This window comes from Phyllobates terribilis, unplaced genomic scaffold (assembly GCF_046119375.1).
Source record: "Phyllobates terribilis strain yellow unplaced genomic scaffold, ASM4611937v1 Scaffold_3__8_contigs__length_932513732, whole genome shotgun sequence".
In the NCBI taxonomy this organism is placed as follows: domain Eukaryota; kingdom Metazoa; phylum Chordata; class Amphibia; order Anura; family Dendrobatidae; genus Phyllobates; species Phyllobates terribilis.
This window is the reverse complement of record NW_027362763.1, coordinates 155,718,412-155,735,808: the sequence shown is the minus strand read 5'-3', so window position 1 is coordinate 155,735,808 and position 17,397 is coordinate 155,718,412. Positions and strand designations below refer to the sequence as shown.

The 17,397-nt window shown below is 42.7% G+C and overlaps 1 protein-coding gene across 1 annotated transcript in view; it reads right to left on the bottom strand.

Moving 5' to 3' along the window:
* Window positions 1–17,397, bottom strand: part of EIPR1 (EARP complex and GARP complex interacting protein 1) — a 285,709-nt gene that overhangs the window by 224,083 nt on the left and 44,229 nt on the right. The window contains exons 2-3 of the mRNA XM_073674209.1: window positions 2,141–2,224; window positions 527–659 (exon numbers count right to left, since the gene is read on the bottom strand). Coding sequence (XP_073530310.1) covers window positions 527–659; window positions 2,141–2,224 — 217 coding nt within the window. The remainder of the gene's footprint in view (window positions 1–526; window positions 660–2,140; window positions 2,225–17,397) is intronic.

The following is a 17,397-nucleotide window of genomic DNA, read 5'->3' as shown; positions in this document are numbered from 1 at the left end:
ATAAGTGTATATACCAGTACACTACACCATGTCTATACAGACAGTTGTTCGGGTAGCACCAAATATGCATGAACAGGCTGCAATATAGAGAGCTAGTCCTGGGGAACTTTTTAGGACCGTAATGCCATGGCTAGAACGATAGATTGTGTCACTTAGCTCTTAGTTCTTCAATACCATTATTAGACATTATACTCTCCCACCATTAATGTAACCATACAGAAAGATCCAGATATTGGTATGATATATTATAGAACAGGGAATCTGTCAGTAGGATCGTCCGCCCAAGCCATCTTATTCCAGAGAAATCCACATTTTTCCTAATATGTAAATAAGCTATTAAGATCTATGGGCTGGACAGAGATCTTACAGAAAATCTGCTGGGTCAAAACTCTTGACAGACCCCCTTAAATCACGGACCGCTTTCTACAGACCCACGATTTGCTCACATATACATTTTTTGGAATAATCCAAATTAATGCTATTCATCATCTGCAGTTTCATTACGATGTAAATTAGATAGACTTACTCTTGCTGTAGCAGGTTGCGAGCACATTTTTGTCTGCTGGGCTAGCGCACATTTGCCAGATTTCCCCCACATGGTGCAATAGCACATTCTTATTGATGATATTATTCTCATCGTCAAAGTCTATAACGTGAATCTAGACATATGGAAGAATAAATTCATGAGACCCCCTCCATTAGGAGAAAAAAACATTAAAAATACAAAAACAGATGAACAAAGAAACAGAATTCATTAATGTTTCCCAAATGGAAAAGTGATGAAAATTTAGTAACTTATACATAAACATTAAGGACGGGAGAAAAACAACTCTTAAATACGTCAAATTACCTAATGCTGAGAAATGAGAAAAAAAATGATGGCAAATTTACTAGTTGTAGTTGATAGGAAATTAATTAGTTGTATAATAAATTATTATGCTAATTAACAAGTGCAATAGAAAATCAATGAGTTTCTTTCAGAGTTTTATAGCAAATGATGACGAATGATTAGACTAATCCACTATGAAAACATTTCTTTTCCTAAAATGTAATGACTTTGGTGCCAATTGTACAATACCTGTGGTGAATTAGAGCAGGTACTAAGTCTGAAAACCATGCAATCTAGTTTAATGGGACGTGTGCGGGGAGGTGAGCTGTGACCATCCCCTATTGTAAATGATTTATCTTGTGTTATCTACATAGGTGTCATTATCTGTAACCCGGTATAGGGTAATAATGAGATGATTGCTGAGAAGTGATCTCTACAAAGAGATGATTTGGCCAATCGTTAGTCCATCAGCTATCCCGCCTGACTCTACCACATACAGGAACGTTTAGCGCTCTTGTGATCTATATTAGAGAGCCACTGCCAGACATATCTGCCGACGGCTTTTCTCTGACGGGACTGACGGGTTTGGCAGTCCGAAGTTGGACATGGTTAAACCTGTCGAAAACCTATTGGCGGGTTTGGCTGACATTATTTTAACGTGTATATCGTTCTTTAATTCGAGAATTGGTGGCCAGAGTTAAAATTTCAAGATTTTCATTTTTTTTTAATAATAATAATAATAATTATTATTATAATATCTGGTAACCACGGCTGTGGAGTCGGAGTTGGAGTTGGAGTCAGTCGTTTGGTTTGCTGGCAACATGGAAAAATTAAAAAAAAAAAATCTTGTTACTGTATAAAACTGGGATCAAATAGGTTATTTTTTGAAAACATATGCCTTTTAGGTCTGTCTGCTTAAAATATGTTATTTTGTGTTACCATTGGAAAGGAAGGAACAGGCAGGGCTTCATCCAGTGCGATCCTATTGTTTTTGCAGCAGTACGCTGGGAATTAGTGTCTGGCAGTCATTTTTCTCCAAATAATATGCCTGTTGGAGAATGGTAACAGAGGAACACTGACCTGAATGGTCACCCATTAGCAAGCCTAAGTTTTTTGGTCACCAATTAATGGCTGGTAAGTAAAAAATCCAAGACTGGCAATTATTTGATCTCGCTTGTTTATTATTATTAGGCCAACTTTACAATCTATGAAGTTCTGCCAAAGTAACGGATTCCTTTAGCACCGGTAGGGGAGCTGTAAATGTAATAAATGCCAACTAGAAATATATCATTTATCATTTAGATAACTGACCTGGTTATCAAACCGGAGAGATTGCGTCCCAACTAGAAATCGGATGGCATCTGTTTCTGCTGTCTGGGCAGTGAGAGCTCGAGCCTAAAAAACAAGAAAGAAAGACTAAAGCAAAAGCAAAGTAAAAGGGCAGCACCTTAAAGCTAAATCTGGTAAAAGCATCACTAGCGTAATTTAGACTGTGTTCACTGAGTAGCGTGCGGAGCCATTTTACCCGACTCACTTTGGCAGGCCCTGAGGAACTCAGTCTTAAGTCAATGGGGTACATCCGGCATCAGTGGGGTCTGTTATGTAACAGTTTGGGTATTTCTGTTGAGTTTTGTGATGCTTGAAGTCATTTCGCTTTCGCAGGGCGCTGCAGTATTTCTATCACGCACCAAACAATGATTCAATATTTAACCAAAAACTGGAAATTTCTGTATGGCACTTGAAGAGCTGTGGTTAAAAGGGGTTTACGGAGATTTTCCAAAAACTAGATGGTTGGTCCAGCATAGATGGCATCTGGTCCATAATTCCCGTAACCGATGCAGCCACTCGCTAGGCTCAAGTGTTGACAATTGCATGTAAGGCATATGACCACTGATACCTGTGTTTGGCTGCAGAGGTCAGGTGAAGGATGGATGGGACAAAATCACTGGAGGACTGGCAAGACTTTAAAAAAAAAAAAAAAAAGTATAAGTGGTGCAGGATATGCAAGGAGTTTATATTTTCAACCCTAGTAGGAACAAAAAACAAAATAAGCACTGAATCTTTCTGTAAAGCGCTGCACAACATGTTGGTGCTTTTACGTTCTCATCTACCACGCTATTGCCTGCCGCCTCCCATTCCAGCACCACCCTCTCAGTATTTCTGCTGTGCAGAGGGGCAATCAGTGTACAGTGCTAATAATGCCGGTAGGATGCCATTTGATCTTAAGCGCCTATGCTACACAGTGTTTCGTCTCCTGCTCAGTTCTGTTGCACATTACTACACACAGCTTCGGCCGCAAAGCAGTGGTCAATATCTCGTAGCTCTAATAGTTCAACCAGCTCTGATATTTATTCCCAGACAGTTTTCTCATTCATTTCCTGAGTATCAGTGAAGTTCCTTCTGGTTTCTGCCCTGTGAACTGCCTGAAGATATCTGTAGTACTAATCCTAGACTGTTCCTGCTTTCACAATGTCCTGATTCGGTTTCTTGCTCCATGTTCCAATCCTGCTCAAGATACCTCTGTGGTCTTGTTCCTGTCCCGTTTATCCAGTTGCCAGCTGGTGCATATTCTGGGGGGCTGAGACCTGGGCATCTACCTCCAGCAAAGTCCACACCTTATGGTCTTTACGGGGAAAACCAGAAGTTTCCTTAAAGTCCGTCAAACAAGATAACAATATAAGAACCACATGTGGACAAAAGGATCCAAGACCCAAATTCCGAGAAACGTAATAAGAAGTGATTGATAAAGCCTTCATATTTTGAACTCCCTAAGGATTCCTTAATTTGTAATAAATTATTTATTAACAGATGATCAATGGAGGAAAAAAGAGTTTTCTTACATCGTGTGAATGATTTTACTTTTTTTCCGGTCTTATATTGGTGCAGAGTTCACCCTTAAGACTATGGCCATTTGACGATTTTAGACGTGACATCGGTCGTGCGGGCAAATATTTCTCTGTGCTGCTGTTAACACCGCAGCGAGATACTAATGAATGGGCTCACATTGTGACACGTAAGGTACTGCAACCGCGACAAGAAAGTTGCAAAAAGTGGGAACCTGTTGAGCAATTTGCGAAATGCTTGTTGTAGTCACAGTACCTGGTGGGTCGCAATGCGCGACCTGTGTTGGAGCCAACATCACTGTGTAGCCCCCAGTCTAAACCAGTACTGGATTCCCTTGTTCTAAAATATGATCCTGTTATTGGGCCATTACTACTAATAACGTGAAGTACTGGTTCTCCCTAGGGGCATGTGCACAAGTTGCGTTTTTGCTGCATTAATCTTATGTACGTTTTGTCAAAGCAAAAACGCATCCTTTCAGAGTACCATGAAAGTGAATGAGATTTATGAAATCGCCTATTTTTTTAAGTGTTTTTGCAGCGCTTTACACCCAGTCTAATGAAAAAGGGGGGGGGGGGAGCTTGCAAAAAACGTGGCAAAAAAGGGTTCTGAAAAAAGCAGCATTTTTCCTGCCAACATATAAAGTAATGCAGATGATTTTTCAGCTGCAAATACTGAACATGTGAACATACCATATAGAGATCAGCAGAGTATTACTCACCATAGGAGAAAGGTGTGCAATTTAAAAAAAATGGCCAAAAAGCTCTCATAAGGATCAGCGAAGATAGGCAGGTATCCTACAAATCAATGCCCGACCCTACAATGAACCTTGTAACATGACCAGGGATAAATCCCAAGCCATAACCCCATCTACTAACAGCTGTTTCAGTTTCTGTCTTTTCATGTATCCCCGGTTATGTTGCAAGGTTTGTTATGGGGTCAGGCATTGACTTTTAGGGTAACTACCCTCTCTCTTATGTGGTACGTGCGACAGTCCTCCAATGGGTTTTAATAAGGTTGTGCATCCTTGAAAATAGTTTACTTATCCAGGGCTACATTTCAAACTTTGCCAGCAAAATAGCACATTTCACTGTATCCTGTAGGACTTTTTTGGATTTTTTTGCTGAATTAGAGCTATAAAAAGTGTCTGGGGGAGATATTACATCTCTCTAAATGCAGCACAGCAGAGCACGACCTTGTAAAACACCGACCTTACTGTAGAGAGATATGGAGTCATGCCGCAAGAAGGAAGGCACTAGTTCGACAGATTAGGATTTCAGTGGAGAAGGCATAGCTCATGATCAAAAAATAAAAACGTAAAAGGAAAAGCATTTCCGAACTTCCTCAATAATAGATTATATGATGTTCAAAGGCGGGGCCATATTTTAATGACCTTGGGCCGAGCGAACGCTAAATCTGTACCACTGTCATTACAGCTCGTCATCCATACATCCCCACATATCTGCCTCACCCATTCCAATCTCGACAGATTTGGGTTTTTTGCTAAGAAAACTACTCAGCCTGCAGCGAGCAACGTTCTATTAAAGACTGATTAACCCCGTTTTAATTGCTACTTGAAGCAAATATATGGAACTTGGCATCAATATAAAAAGAAACAACTTCCACATTACTGATGATATTTCTAAAATTAAAGATTTCGGCATAGGAAAATATAATCACAGGATGCAGGGTTTTCTCAGCTCTCTAGAGAGTTACTTCCAATTTAACATTTTGCTTTGTAGTGAGTTTTCGTTTTTTTTTGGTTAATTAAACATTTCTACAAACCATCCGCCAAACTGTTATCACTCCTCCCCCAACACGCCTCCTTGTTATACACTACAAATTATTCTTGTATTTTGTATCGCTACTAAGGTTCTAGAGAAAAAATATACATGGTGGAGATGGGGGAATTAAAGGGTGATGAAGAGGGAATAAAAAGGATTGTATCACAATAGTAATGTATCATCTATCTAAGAGAGGAATTCATTAAAGATTTCCAGTGACCCACTTCCTGTGGACTGAGAGAAATGAAACTTGGCACAGTTATTAGTCCTTCTCTACATAGGTGCCATCTAGGGACACACACTTCTCCCATCTCTTTAAGCAACTGTAAAAGCCTCGCTTGTAGAAGTCGACAGGTTCGTCCAAAAGCCACGTTGTGACTTTAGAAATCAGAGTCTCATCATCTGGAAATTGCTTGGCCTTCAAAAATAACTTCATTTTTGGAAAGAGGTGGAAGACCGATGGTGCGAGGTCAGGTGAATAAGGGGGATGCGGTAGAATTTCAAAGCCATAGGAGCATGCTTCCATTTGGGCAACATGTGAGTCGTGAACTGGTGCATTGTCTTGCAGAAGTCGGACACCTTTGGGGAGCATGCCACAACTCTTGGTTTTGATGGCCTCCCACAATTTCAGCAGCAGTGAAGTATAGTATGCCCCAGTGATCATGGTACCCTTTGCAAGGAAATCCATCAATACTACTCCGTGCTGGTCCCAAAATACTGTGAGCTTGACCTCACCTGCTGAGGGTTGGGCACGTGCCTTCTTTGGAGGCGGTGAGTCATGATGCTTCCATTGCATCGAATGGACATTAGTCTCAGGATCATAGTGATGGACCCAGCTTTCATCCTGTGTGATCAGTCTGTTGAAAAAGTCTTACTGGTTTCCATGGCACAGAGTCAATAGAGCCTGAGAGCATTCGACTCGTTCTTGCTTCTGGAAAGGTATGAACAGCTGGGGAACTCAGCTAGCGGATACCTTATGCATGTGAAGATGGTCTTGGATGATTTTTTCCACAGACCCCACACTAATCTTGACATTTTGGGCTAGGTGGCGAATGGTTACGTGGCAATTTTCCAAAATGGCGACTTCCACTTGCTGGATGGTGTGTTCATCAATAGCAGAGTGGGGTCACGCTGGAGTTGGAGCTGTTTGCACCGAAGTCCGACCACATTTCAATTGACGATGCCAGTTCTTGACTACATCATATGATGGAGAATAATCACCATAGACCTCTTTCATCTCATCGAACATCTCCTTTGGTGTGCAGCCTTTCAAGTAAAGGAACTTGATGACTGCTATGTATTCCACTGGGTCAATTATCAAACCTCACACCACTTCAGCACCTGTAAAATCAAGACCAATATCAGTTCAGCATTGCAAATTGGCACGTAACCTATAGAGACTTATATCATTACACATTTGAAGTTTCAGCGTCCTGTGATAAATGGAAGTGGGTCAGGGGAGATCATTAATGAACAACCCTCGTATATGCTTGACATCTCCATGAAGTCCCATAAATGTTAAGTTGAGCAGCAGTACGCATTCATGACCACCTCTCCAACCAAATGCGAGATAGGTGACCACAGTTGATCATGAAGGTCCTAGAGGTATGACCTTCAGCAATAATATATTTTCCACCTATTGTGGACAGGTGATATGTACAATATATTGTTGGTGGGTCATCACACATTAAAGGGTTTGATCACGAGACAAATTAATCTGACATGAGAGAACATACCTTTAAAAAAGAATGTAAAAGTCTAGCAAGCCAAAAGAAACCGGAGCAACTGGACTTACTAATTTCTTAAGGGTCAGAACCAGTGAACCACAAACTTATGACGTTCCTGAAGCAGCAGGAATGATTAAATGGAAAAGGAAAACTATTCCAATGGACTGTCAGGCAAGATGTGGGAAAGACTTAGTGCAACACAACGGGAAGAGGGAAAGGGAGAAGTGGAGACCTACTAGGCTTGATAGAATATTGCCCTGTCTCCCCTAACGTCCCTATACTGGTTCTTCACCAATCGCCGCACGCGTTCTTCGCCCTGTCTTTCCCTGGCATTTGGCCCTAGCTATGGAAGGAAGGGGATGAGCGCTAGTCGATCCCCACTGAACACTAAAGACAACAAGGGAGGACAAACAAGGGAAAACTGTTTAGCTTTAGATGACTCCAGACAAATGCGCACACATCCTCTAGCACCAGAGAGGAAGAAGTACTGCTCTTGCTCTGAGCCTTCACAAGGAGTAATGAATATCGCCGGCACCTCCCTCTGACACATAGCAGGTATTTATACACCCAGGCCAGGGTGTTAATTAGCCAGAGGAAGGTAGATTCTGGGTCCTTGAGACAGCCTCTAAGAAGGTGTCTGTAATGCCAAACGTAGAGATCTCCTGCAACCAACTGCAGGGCGACTGTCTGTCATTTCTGACACACCCGTGACATGGACTCCAACATCTACAGATTTTGGCCCAGAATCATCCAGACCATTGATTTTCTCGCCAGTCTTGAGGAGGATGAGGGGTCAAGAAGTGGTCAAATGCTCCTGATTCTTTAAGAGTCAGTAGCCTCTTAGGGAATAAGGAGCATCTGATGAGTGGGGTGAACCTTGCCAAAAATGTTACTCCAATCAGGGGACTGGAGTAAGGAACATTACATCTTGTCATGCTGTAATGTCAAGCCTCTGTCACGTGCCCCATCCCACCCTAGCTTGACCCATTTTGATGGAGCTGGAAAAAAACTGGCATGAAAATGCTAAAAGTAGCAAACTTTTTGCGCAATGTGGCGTTTTCAAGACGATTTATTCCAGAATTCTAGTGTAATGGATATGATCGATCGAAGCCATAGAATCTATACATGGGCCAAGTGGAGAGCATATGCTGTCCCTAGAAAATAGTTCTAAAATCATAGCTAATCATAGTTTAAATGGATTGCCCACTGATGGATAACCCCATCTCTATAATACCAGTATGCAAAAGAAAAGAAAAAAGTTATACCTACGTCTTGAACCAGCGCCGCTCCTCTGGTGTTGACACTGGATTTCGTAGCAGTCAAATTAGATTATTATGTCACATGAATGCCAGTCCAGAAGATAGGTATGCCTTTCTTCTTATTTTATTTTGTAAACTAATGCTATTAAGAAGAGTGAGGAGGGTGGTCCAGTAGGGGGCAACTCCTTTAAAAATGTACTTGTCAAGCACAGTGTTAATCACTGTAAGCCATAATGTCAAAGTACTAAAGGTGATATTGAAAACCTCATTCACTTGTACAGTCATTTTTTTATGGATTTTGCTATGGACACAGCAAAGAGGAGATCCTGCTCTCCATCTCGCTACTGATTCATGCACATCACTCATGTTCAGTTGTTCTTGCAGGGGGTGCTTAATGAAAGTATGGCAAGGACTACTAACCATTACATTTTTCTCTAAAATCCAGCAGTATCCTTTGTGTGCTTTTGACTCGCCCCCTGGGCCGTGGGGCACTCGGATCCGGGCAACAGGGCAATAAAGGGGATAGTAGTGGCAACCCGGTCCGTGGCTCAGGGTGGTCAGACCAGTGGCAGACTACTATAAGTTTTGCAATGTCCGACTACGCCACCCGTGGATTGCGATCAGGGCTAACCGCCGCTGCAGTGCAGACCGCTGGGGCAGATGTAAATGTGCAGCACTGAATAGTACAACTCCCCACGGGAGGAGTATGGCCCCAGGGCAGTATATAGATGGATAATGGAGGGGATGATTCCGGTCGCAATAGCCAGGAGACGGAGGCCTCTTAAACAGTTCAGGGTCTTTATTAGGACAGGTGAGTCGACCCAAGAACAGTCCCGGCTAGGAGGGGGCCTGAACGTCTGAGAACAAGTGGGAAGCTGGCCCTGATCAGGGTGAGGGTGTAGGCCTACCGTGCTCTCTGCGCTCTTTCTGGCTATTTCCCTCCTCGTGGTGTAATAGCCCACGTTCCTGAGCTCACCGTGTCTTCTCGCCGTATGGCTGGCGACTTGGGTCCCTTTTTACTCTTGGCCTGGTGCGGCTTCACCGGTCCCTTCTGCTGTGGCGGAACCTCCGGGCTTCTTAGGCCAAAGGACATACAGTCCCCTGCGGACTGGTTATTTGCTGTAGGACTTGGAATCCTAATAGCTTCGGACACCAAAGTCCGGTAGATTAGCTTCTCTATCTGCCAGGACAGGCTCGTTTCACCTCTTGTCCCTGGCTAGTGGCTCTCCTACTGCCACATGGCCTCTTAGGCTGCAACACAACTGTCTGTCCCTGCTCTGGGACACCTCTCAATCCAGAGACAAGTTGTCCAGTTCTCTCTAACCCTGCCCCCAGTTCCAGCTTTTATAGGGGCAGCCTGCTCCCCCTACTGGCCTGGGACAGGAGGTACTGCATGCTAATGGTCCTTGACCAGAGAACCTCCCCCTTGCTCTCAGACACAGCTTTATTATACATTTGTGGCATCCAGGCCAGGGTGACACACTTTCAGTCACATTCTCATGTTCCAGTGGTGATGCAGTGTCTTTATGCCGTCATTGGCTTTAATTCTATATTAATATTGTGTGTAGGAATGGTAGAAGACTAATAGCAGTGAAGGCTCCTATGCAAAATATGTAACATGGCTGCCAATTATATATGCAATTTGTAGATTTATTATGAACTTAAGGTAAAGAGGAAACATTCAGCTATTAGTAGTTTGTTCTGGAGACCACACTGGCTGCAATCACTATATTTAGAGATAACAGGGAATTTGAACAAGCACACAGCTCAGCAAGATTGTGGGGGACTGGTGATTTTGCAAGATTTGTAACAGCAGCTTGTCAGGAGTTGAGAAGTAGGGGTGAGTATATAATTGCTATATAGAAATCATTGGTCTAGAGAGAGTACTGGAATATTAGGAGTTAACTCCTTCACTGCAATATAGCTACTACGCACTCTTGGCAAGGTCTGGGCAGGCACGAGTGCCTGAGCTCCATGGAAACCAGCTGTACACTGTGTAAGATAAAAGCTCTGACAACAGGAGAAAGACAGTAGATAGAAAAAGCAAGTCAATTGCAAACTTGCTTATTATTATGCTTTTTAACTAACTGAAGAAATGTAATAATTTGAGAATACTTCTTTAATATAGCATTGCAACAAGACAGCAGTAAATAAAGACAGTTAGGCACACATCTACAGTACAGACCAAAAGTTTGGACACACCTTCTCATTTAAAGATTTTTCTGTATTTTCATGACTATGAAAATTGTACATTCACACTGAAGGCATCAAAACTATGAATTAACACATGCGGAATTATATACTTAACAAAAAAGTGTGAAACAACTGAAAATATGTCTTATATTCTAGGTTCTTCAAAGTATCCACCCTTTGCTTTGATGACTGCTTTGCACACTCTTGATGAGATTCAAGAGGTAGTCACCGGAAATGGTCTTCCAACAATCTTGAAGGAGTTCCCAGAGATGCTTAGCACTTGTTGGCCCTTTTGCCTTCACTCTGCAGTCCAGCTCACCCCAAACCATCTCGACTGGGTTCAGGTCTGGTGACTGTGGAGGCCAGGTCATCTGGCGTAGCACTCCATCACTCTTCTTCTTGGTCAAATAGCCCTTACACAGCCTGGAGGTGTGTTTGGGATCATTGTCCTGTTGAAAAATAAATGATGGTCCAACTAAACGCAAACCGGATGGAATAGCATGCCGCTGCAAGATGCTGTGGTAGTCATGCTGGTTCAGTATGCCTTCAATTTTGAATAAATCCCCAACAGTGTCACCAGCAAAGCACCCCCACACCATCACACCTCCTCCTCCATGCTTCACGGTGGGAACCAGGCATGTAGAGTCCATCCGTTCACCTTTTCTGCGTCGCACAGACACGGTGGTTGGAACCAAAGATCTCAAATTTGGACTCATCAGACCAAAGCACAGATTTCCACTGGTCTAATGTCCATTCCTTGTGTTCTTTAGCCCAAACAAGTCTCTTCTGCTTGTTGCCCGTTCTTAGAAGTGGTTTCCTAGCAGCTATTTTACTATGAAGGCCTGCTGCACAAAGTCTCCTCTTAACAGTTGTTGAAGAGATGCGTCTGCTGCTAGAAGTCTGTGTCATTGACCTGGTCTCTAATCTGAGCTGCTGTTAACCTGCGATTTCTGAGGCTGGTGACTCGGATAAACGTATCCTCAGAAGCAGAGGTGACTCTTGGTCTTCCTTTCCTGGGGTGGTCCTCATGTGAGCCAGTTTCTTTGTAGCGCTTGATGGTTTTTGCAACTGCACTTGGGGACACTTTCAAAGTTTGCCCAATTTTTCGGACTCACTGACCTTCATTTCTTAAAGTAATGATGGGCACTCGTTTTTCTTTACTTAGCTGCTTTTTTCTTGCCATAATACAAATTCTAACAGTTTATTCAGTAGGACTATCAGCTGTGTGTCCACCTGAGTTCTGCTAAACACAACTGATGGTCCCAACCCCATTTATAAGGCAAGAAATCCCACTTATTAAACCTGACAGGGCACACCTGTGAAGTGAAAACCATTTCCGATGACCACCTCTTGAAGCTCATCAAGAGAATGCCAAGAGTGTGCAAAGCAGTCATCAAAGCAAAAGGTGGCTACTTTGAAGAACCTAGAATATAAGACATATTTTCAGTTGTTTTACACTTTTTTGTTAAGTATATAATTCCACATGTGTTAATTCATAGTTTTGATGCCTTCAGTGTGAATGTACAATTTTCATAGTCATGAAAATACAGAAAAATCTTTAAATGAGAAGGTGTGTCCAAACTTTTGGTCTGTACTGTATGTCATGATATTTTCCTTATGTAGCGGAGTAGCCGTTGGGAACCTTTAGGTTCTAGTGTGTCTGCCACTGTTGTGCCTCAAAATAACAAACCTTTGACATATCACTGTGGTATAAAGGGAATGTCACGGGTATCAGGAGTGACAGACAGTTGCCCTGCAGTTGGTTGCAGGAGATCTCTATGTTTCGCATTAGAGACATCTTCTTAGAGGAGAGGCTGTTTTTAGGACCTAGCGGCTACCTCCCTCTGGTAATTAGCTCCATGGCCTGGGTGTATATATACCTAGTGTGTCTGAGAGGGAGCTGTCGGCTATATTAATTTCTACTTGTGAAGGCTTAGCAAGAGCAGTACTTTGTTCTCTCTGGAGCTTGAGGTAGAGTTTGCATTTGTCTGGAGTCGTCTAAAGCTAAGCATTCTCCCCGTTTGTCTACCCTTGTTGTTTATAGAGTTTAGTGGAGATCAACTAGTGCTCATCTGCTCCCATCCCTAGCCTTAGCTATACGCCAGGAAAGACAGGGCGAGGCACGCGTGCGGCAACTGCTGAAGAGGCAATATAGGGACGGCAGTTGAGACAGGGTGACACAAAACCAGACTAGGAGGTCTCCACTCCCCCCTTTCCCTTTTCCCTCTGTGTTGCACTAAAGCCACCATCTCACATAGCGAGATCGCTGCTGTGTCACGGTTTTGGTGACGCAACAGCGACCTCACCAGCGATGTCGCTATGTGTGACACTTTGCAGCGATCAGGCCCCTGCTGTGAGGTCGCTGATCGCTGCAAAGTGTCCTGGACCATTTTTTGGTCGTTGCCCTCCCGCTGGTCAGCACACATCGCTGTGTGTGACCAGCGGGAGCAGCGATCAGGCTGGTAACCATGGTAAACATCGGGTTACTAGGGGCACACACGCACCTAGTAACCCGTTGTTTATCATGGTTACGAGCCTGCTAAAGTGAGCGGTAACCGCTCACCGTAGCAGAGTGGTAACCATGATAAACAACGGGTTACTAGGAGCGCGTTTGCCCCTAGTAACCCGATGTTTATCATGGTTACCAGCCTGCTCCTGCTTCAGCACGCTCGTAACCAGGAGCCCCCCTGATCGTTGGTGAGCCTGCCTGTTTGACAGCTCACCAGCGACCACATAGCGACGCAGCAACGATCCCTGACAGGTCGTATCGCTGTCGGGATCGTTGCTGCGTCGCTAAGTGTGACGGGGCCTTAAATCTTTCCCACACCTGGCGTAACAGGGAAGCACGAGTAAGGCTGCCCAGTAAGACCTGTTACCAAGAATACAATCGGAATACCAAGAATACTACCATGGGACAAGAATTAAGGCGTCTGATACGTAATCAGTGCTGTTTATACTCGCTCTTTTGTGTAATTTTACATTAACCCAGATTATCTCAGAATAAATGGAATAATCTTACTACAGAGGTCATACACAAATACCTCAGGGATCAGGAAGAACCCTTCAATCTACTACTAAAGAGAATTCGTAGATTTGCAACCAGCAGACCCTCGAGACTAAAGAAAAAAAAATTAAATAAAAAGAACAGTGGAAAAAAGGGAGGTAGCACGCAATGTCTCTCAACACGGCTTGTCAAAGCCTCAGACTTTTTCACCCTCCCACTCCTTGTACATCAGCCTCTGATCAGAAAAACAAAAGCTGTCTGAACCCTACTGAGACACGTAAGTGGTATCAGACTTGAAGCTTTGGGGAGCAGCCTGCAATCCTCTTGCACAGTCTAAGACGGCACGTCAAAAACATGACACGCTAAGAGCAAATGCTGGCAGAATATTAACTTGCAGAGGCCGATGCCACATGCTGATGCACACGCAGCTGCAGAGAGTGGGTTAGACAGCTACTGTGCATGAGTGGGGAATAACGAGCCTGCAATCTAAGGGAGCCAGAATTATTAAATAATCCAAAAATTAAGGGAGAAAATGGTATTAACAGCAAGCCCCAAATGTACTGTACATCATCAGAATCACTCCTTTTACAATGATTTCCCTGCGGCTCACATCAGCAGACACCTACGGAGCACCATGAACAGCAGACAGTAATTTGCAACCATTGGGACACGAAAAGGGAGAAGGAAATTTCCAACAGATATAACATATCTGATCACTTCTAAGGGTATGTGCACACAATAAGTATTTGGATGGAGACATTTCTGCCTCTGTTAGCAGGAAAACTGCAGCGGCAAAAAAGCGTGTTTTTGATGCATTTTTTTCACCTGCGTTTTTCTAGCGTGTTTGGACAGTAATGAATGCTCTAGCTATAGATAGACATAGATAGACAGACATATTTAATGTGATACGCCACTTCTGGGGCTGCTGTGGGCTGGTATTTTTAGGCTGGGAATGGCCCAATAACAATGGACCTTCCCAGCCTGATAATATCAGCTCTCTCAGCTGTCTGCTTTACCTTTGCTGGTTACAAAAATTGAGGGGACACACCATGTCGTTTTTTTCCATTTTATTTATTTAATCATAAAAAGCTGTCCAATAAGCTGCACAGGGTACAATGTCATAATATGTCGGGGGGTTGTGCAATTAGATGTATTTCAATATCTATCTCTATCGATCCAACAGAAAAAGAGACTCTCTTCTCCAATGATTAATGTAAAAAGCCTTTAGTGGTAGATCAATTCAAAAGGGGCATACATATTAAAACCATTTAAAAAGAGAAAATAGGGGAATGTTTAGGATGCAAAAAAATAGACCCAGGGCACAATATAAAATACATTGTCAATGGTAACTAAAATTTACAACAAATTACCATCCATATATACTGTATTTTTTGAATTATGAGACACCCCCCTCCCCAATTTTGGAGGTATATGGGGGGTGCGTATTACAATCAGAATGTAGCTTACTGGGGGGGGGGGGGGCTGCGGTGGAGCAGGGTCACAAGCCTTATGTGACCCCGCACCATCACCCCCCTGGTAAGCTGCCATAAAATCATCAGGATTCCCTTCAGGTTTAAAGAGAAATTTGTGAGGCAAAAACGCAATGTGTGCACACAGCCTAAATGTAGAAGTAGTTTTGCATATAATATCATTACACTGAAATGCTGGTGATACAGTTCCCAATTAGAAAATTATTATAGGGCATGGCAGCCTTCAGGGGAAATTATATTTGACTTAAAAAGGGGGTTTACCAGTTTCAGAAAACTCTTCTCCCCTGGCTGCAGCGTGCTTTAAAAATAAAGAAAGAAATGTGAATTTGCCTGAGTTGCCAGCACGAGCCACTGAACTCACTTATTGGGTGCCGAGCTGTTGACATGACACCGGCGCTGCAGACAGTAACAGCGGTGGAGACTCAGTGCTGGATCCAGGGAGGGCGAGTAAAGCACAACAAACTGCAACTGGGTTACAGGAGGTTTCTGAATGTGAAAAACCCCTTTAAATGAATATATTTGAGGCTAGAAATAATTTTTGCAAATGGGTTTCCTAAGAAAAAATTACATTAAAAAAATAGGTTCTGTATTGTCTATTGCTGGATGTAGAAGGAGTCAACTAAGAATCTGTCAGTGGCATTGCTCTGACGGGGAGTTTGTAACTTATTTGTCTTACCTCAGCTAAGTTATGATCACATGAATGTCTAGCTCAACTTTGATTGGGTTGGAGATCATAAATCAGCTGAAAAGTGTTCAGTAAAAGACAGGTAAAAAAGTTACAAACTCTTTGTGAGAACTAGTTCACCCTTTTAGATTCTCACAGATTGGGGAACGTTTATCCCCGAAAAGGAACAATGACCGGTAACAACTCTACATACCAATCTCAGATTATACCAATCTCAATAGGTGATATCAATAGGTAAGTCAGTCTACTGCAGTTAATGTACATGTGGATTTCCTAAAAGGACAAGAAATGATAGTCTAAAATAGCCCTGGAGACCAGTGTGAAAATAGCAAGATTTCTCACATTAATTTTAGGTACAGATTGTGAAAAAAAGTTAAATTTAACACAAAAGCCCAATTTAAACAATAGGTCAGTTTCTGATGACACATTCCCTTTAAAGGTCAAAACGGTGCAAAATTTTATAATAAAACCCAAGTGCGAAAATTATTTTTCTCCCACAATTTGCATGCATTAAAAATAATGACCCCAAAGGATGTTTATATCCTTTTAAAGTGGTTCAAATTAAAAGCTACGTCATGAAAGTGTTTTTTTTAATGTATGTGAACACCTTGCAATATATATGAGGAAGTACAGTAACTTCTTACCACTTCAGCAGCTTTTTAATTCTCCATTTTTTTGGCAATGAGGAAAGAAACCTCCTCAGCCACCAAAAATACACGTATAGTAAGGCCACAGCCCCACTATCAGTATCTGATCAGTATTTATTCTCAGGAGTGGGAGCAAAAACCAGGTGAGGAACAATCAGAGAAAAGGTATAATAGAAACAAGTCACTTATTCTGCATTTATCACCCACTCCTGGTTTTGGCTCCCACTCCTGAAAAAAATACTGACCGAATAATGACTGAATACTGATAGTGGGGCTGTGGCCTAATATGGTAAACTGAAGAGAGGGAGGGGGGAGATGCAGCTGCAGTAAATGCATTTGAGTCTCTATGTGAGACTACATGATAATAGAGGAGAGTGAGGGGGAAACACCCCATCAGCCCCCCTCTGCCATTGTAAGCCAAACCTTCTCTTTGATCATGCTGCAGGGGGGTGATGGGAGTCTATGCATGTGCACCAGCAATGACGTGATTTAAAGAGGTTCTCCAAGAATATAATAAAATGGCCAAATCAAGTGACTTTAACAGCAGCCTAGTCACTTGTCAGGACGGACTGCAGTCTGAAGAACAACAGCTCCCGAAACCTGTGTCTCAAATGACAGAAGATCAGCACCGTAAGCACAAGTACCTCAGAGAACCAATCAGAACGGCTGTGACAGGAGAAAAAATAAATCTTCTTTTAGGCTGACTGAGCCTCAGTCTACAATGCACAGTCAATCACGGAAGTACAGTGAGTACGGAAAGTATTCAGACCCCTTTAAAGTTTTCACTCTTTGTTTCATTGCAGCCATTTCGTAAATTCTAAAAAGTTCATTTCTCTCATTAAAGTGCACTCTGCACCCCATCTTGACTGATAAAAAAACAAAACAGAAAGTTATGTTCCCACGTAGCGTTTTTCAAGCGTATATGCTGTGGAATTTCT